This window comes from Oratosquilla oratoria, chromosome 2 (genome assembly GCF_046742065.1).
Source record: "Oratosquilla oratoria isolate Oo_2021 chromosome 2, ASM4674206v1, whole genome shotgun sequence".
NCBI classification, from domain to species: domain Eukaryota; kingdom Metazoa; phylum Arthropoda; class Malacostraca; order Stomatopoda; family Squillidae; genus Oratosquilla; species Oratosquilla oratoria.
In genome coordinates, this window is record NC_134778.1 from 11,918,922 (window position 1) to 11,923,921 (window position 5,000).

Genomic DNA, 5,000 nt, shown 5'->3' on the forward strand with positions numbered 1-5,000 from the left:
TTACGAAAGCGCAAGAAGAGTTGATAGCTACTCGTAGTAGGTATTATTTCTTTATCAACTCCAGCAATTTCTCCTGAAGGGTAGGCTAATGGGGAAGACTTAATTGGTGAACACAAAGATGCATCTGGGAAGACGGTGTTGAAGAAACAATTCAAATGCGAAGATTCTGAAAGACCTTTTATGAAAGCGCAAGAATAGTTGATAGCTGCTCGTAGTAGGAGGACCAAGTTAAACTCTCCTCGTGCGATTTCGAGCCAAGGCCATTGTCAACCACTCTCCCGACTCTGGTGGTCTCCAACCTCATGCAGAAGTGTGAGTTCGTGTTTGTGCTTGTTGTTCCGTGTTTGCTTTAATGTATTAACCATTTGCATGTGTTTGTTTCTAGCTCATTTCGTGTCAACTGGCACGTGTTTGTTCTCAATTCACATCAATGCGTTCTGTTAAACCTTTTGGTCGGTTAATCCTTTCCACAACGAAAAAACACCTTTTCTTTTTAACAGTTCTGATGTTAGAGGACGATTTTCTCTAATCGTATTCAGCTGTGATTAATGCAATCTGTTTCATGTCCTGTTAGTCTGAATAAACAAGCTTATACATAAGATCCCCTGTGCATCCGTTTCATTAAAGATGTACGCTATCATAACAATGTGCTCATTCTATATACGTTTTCATGATTGCAGCCCGAGACTTTGAAAGAGTGAATATATCTCTACCAACAAGATATTATGTCGTATATCTTTGAGAAGACTGAAAATTTATTTTTTGCGTAAATACGTTTGTGTAATCGGATTTAGCTGGCGATCTCTCAGAACAGATATTTATGTAAATGGAACAGAAATGTCTATTACAGTGAGAATATCTTTCGTCAGTGAAAGACAGCAACGACGATGATTTGGACCAGAGGAGACACTGCATTCGAAATGAATGTATAAAACAGTGTTGCCTCTGCATAAAGATCTTGGATTACATAGGCCAAAGATATACAAACCCGTGATTCGTATAAAAAAAAGAAATATATGTCCAGGAAAGTAAGATTAAACAAATAAGTGAAATGTGTGTAATATTTTTCGTGAAAATAGTATGGTGTTATTGTGACAACCATAGTCGAAGTGTCAACTGCCAGCAACTCCTCAATTCAGCGGTTCAAATGTCGTAGGGTTCAGTCTAAGTCGTCACACGTTTGCTCCCTGATCTTGGAGAGTAAACAGATTCAGTGTAAAAATAAGTGCCCGGTCTTTTGAAATCGAATTCGGGAGATCGTTATCATGTGGAAGGAACGAAAATAAACGTGAGGAGCTACACATCACTTACAAAAATGATTTGATTTGAATACACACGGATTCAGCAGTGTCTAGCTTCATATACACGGAAATCTGCTTATGTACGTTTCTGGCTACCAAATGATAAAGAAAATATTCATGAATGATTTCCTGACATAAGTGTAAAGGACCATAAAGAGGATCTTTGCACAGTCAAACGAAAGCACATTCGGATTTGAAACAAAAAAATCGCATTTTACTTAGGAACTTTGGCAAATTATTTTGACAATACTTACTGATTGAAAAGAAAACACAAATGAAGTGGAGAGAGAGAATATTAGTCGAATTCATTACAAAAACAAGAATAACTAATACAACCTTTAAATAGACTACATTAGGGAAGTGATAAACGTTCACATCACAGCTGCCAAGTAAATCTTCATTATTACAGGATCAAGCCAACTACAAGACATGTTATATCAACTTTGCATCGTTGGTAAGTACTTTTTTCTGTTTCATATCTAATTTTATCAATCTCAGACGAAGGAACATCAATTTTTCATTAAATAGAACTGAAATCTTAAGCAATATTATGTTGTCACATTCTTTCAGTTATCATTTGGTCACGAACACACACATATATACCCCAAATCCCCTCGTGAGCGGGGAGTTGGGGGTGGGGTGCGTGTTAGGTCACACCATTACCCATAGATCGGTCATACGAGCTCTGAGCTCTCTTCCGGGAGGGAAATAGCTGTCGGTCACGAGTCCAACACGTGATCCAAAGACAATGGTGAAAGACCATGGTGAATCACATACCCAAACAAACGTACACACACACACACACACACACACACACACACACACACACACACACACACACACACACACACAAGGTTTAATAGTGTGATGGTGCCACGCTCGACTACTGAGTTTAAGGCTCACCTAAGGGTGAAAAATTCAGCATCGCTTCATTATGAGCCGACTCTCCACCTCTGGTGGGCAAGTTGTGCATGTGTAAGGTCACAATACCAGCCATAGATCGGACATATTTGAACTCTGAGATCTCATCCAAAGGATAAGAACTGTCGATCGTGTGTCCAACACGTGATTCAGGTACAATCACACACACTCTCTCTCTCACACACACACACACACACACACACACACACACACACACACACACACACACACACACACACACACACACACACACACACACACTCACAAACATACATTTCCAGTCATGTACTTAAATATAAATACACACACAAACACACACAAAGGGACAGATTGACCCGAATATTCATATTGAAGAAAATAAAAATAGGAAGAGAGATGGCACTCTATTTGGCAAACATGAATTTGGCAAAAAGAACCTGAGATAAAACGTTGGTCCTACTAGACGCTTCAGAAACAGCTACTAATAGTATGATTATATGTGAATCCCCCCCTCTCTCTCTTTATCTCTTTCTCTCTCTTTATCTCTCTCTCTCTCTCGCTCTCTCTCTCTCTCTCTCTCTCTCTCTCTCTCTCTCTCTCTCTCTCTCTCTCTCTCTCTCTCTCTCTCTCTCTCTCTCTCTCTCTCTCTCTCTCTCTCTCTCTCTCTCTCTCTCTCTCTCTCTCTCTCTCTCTCTCTTTCTTTTTTACTGTGTGTGTGTGTGTGTGTGTGTGTGTGTGTGTGTGTGTGTGTGTGTGTGTGTGTGTGTGTGTGTGTGTGTGTGTGTGTGTGTGTGTGTGTGTGTGTGTGTGTGTGTGTGTGTGTGTGTGTGTAACACACAAATACATGTGCGTGCAAACACAAATTCTCAAGCACGCACACGCAAGACGTTACACATAGATGACGTCGTGTATGAGCTCTGAGCTCTCATTTGAGGGTATATGACGTTCATCACGAAACCAGCACATGATCCAAGATCATGTTGGATCACATTCATTTTATACAAGTACATCTTTCAAGTCTCATAGGAGAACACTTGATAACCATAGCTTAACGCCCCAGATGCGAGGTACTTAATGTTTATTTCTTTCTTTGTTGCCAACAGAATTATAAAGTAAGTCAGTTGTTAACAATTTATAGAAAGTAACCAGGCAAGAAGTATGGGAAGAGGAGCCGATTTAAACAAAAGAGTGTCTGGCTTTCAGGGCGCATGAGCACCTCCATATATTCTCGACATCTTGAGATAAATCATGAAGGGGCAATGAAAACTTGGACAAATAAATCTTGCTGCAAATGCTTCTTATGGTTTTGGTTTTTCCGCTAAGTTTAGCAAAGTAAAGCTAAAGGAGTTGTGAACGCCGATATTTTGAGTTTGAAGAAACAGATTTGGTTACACATAAAATGGCTACATTCTTTTGATTTGTGTTAAAGACATACAAATGAAACAACAAAAGAAGAAGTTATCACGGATATAATGTGTTATTTTTTCTACATATGAATCTTTTTAGAAAGAAAATCTGTACATGTATAATTTGTCTTAGAAAACAAACAATGTCAAGGCTTGAATACACAATCAAATTTAAGTATTTTTTCATTAGCTCTTGACTTCCTTGTTTGTGTTTTTGACAGGATAAAGCAAAATAAAACTCAGCAATTCTGATACAACAGTATAGACTCGGCTTAATATTCTATTTATTTTCTTTTTTTAGATAGAAATAGATATAGAATATAAAGTAATCCCTCAATTATCAGAACATGTTTATTTGTGTGTGTGTGTGTGTGTGTGTGTGTGTGTGTGTGTGTGTGTGTGTGTGTGTGTGTGTGTGTGTGTGTGTGTGTGTGTGTGTGTGTGTGTGTGTGTGTGTGTGTGTGTGTGTGTGTGTGTGTGTGTGTGTGTGTGTGTGTGTGTGTGTGTGTGTGTGTGTGTGTGTGTGTGTGTGTGTGTGTGTGTGTGTGTGTGTGTGTGTGTGTGTGTGTGTGTGTGTGTGTGTGTGTGTGTGCATTCTTGAGTGCACATACATGTGTGTGTACAAGTTAAATGAAGAAAGTTAGAACCCTTGCAATAAGAAGAAGGGCGTCTTTCTTATGAACAAATTCTCCTGGAGACACCGAGAAAATATATAGTGAGAATATCACCGCCGTCTTTGGACGAGTCAATTTAAGTTTTAAACTTATATGATAGTGGTTGGGATATTTCCCCCAAGCTTAAAGATATGGTTGGTACCAAACAGAAAACTGCGTATAAAACCAACAGCCGTGGACTGTGTATATAAATGGTGACCGCATTTCTTCCAGGCTTAGACCCGTCATACACCTACATATTTCCTTTCTTCATTTTATGGTTAGGCTTTCCGTTTGTTTAAATTTTATGGCGACGACGCTTCTCAGTAGGTTCCAGAGATTTATTAGATACAATGTGCAACTTAACTATGTCCTAGGACAGGACAGACATAAAAATTCCCTCGACATTTACCGTGAACATGCAAAGATCTTAGAAAAGTAAATCTGTCGTTGATTTCTTGAATTATTCATGCGTGCAGAGAAAGGGAAGGAAATGATAAAGATGGTCTGAGAAGGGAAATGAAAAAGGAAAGCTGAGGCGTGTAACGGAAGACCTTATCATAAATTCAACATCGATGCAGGGAATCGATGGTTGAGCAAGTGAAAAAGGGGAGAAGGAGGCGGGGAGAGGACGACATGATACACATGTGGCGTCTGGAATTGAAATGAATGATGGTCCGGACTCCGGAGGCCTGGAACCAGGAGCGTAGGGGGAGGGTGGGAGGGGGAGGTGGGTAGAG

The 5,000-nt window shown here is 39.7% G+C and overlaps 1 protein-coding gene across 1 annotated transcript in view; it reads left to right on the plus strand.

Annotated features, from left to right (window-relative positions):
- Positions 1-1,646: 1,646 nt before the first annotated feature.
- The window catches only part of LOC143033675 (zwei Ig domain protein zig-8-like), a 168,675-nt gene continuing 165,321 nt past the window's right edge, over positions 1,647-5,000 (plus strand). The window contains exon 1 of the mRNA XM_076199167.1: positions 1,647-1,755. Within this exon, the coding sequence (XP_076055282.1) occupies positions 1,731-1,755 (25 nt within the window). The 5' untranslated portion in view covers positions 1,647-1,730. The remainder of the gene's footprint in view (positions 1,756-5,000) is intronic.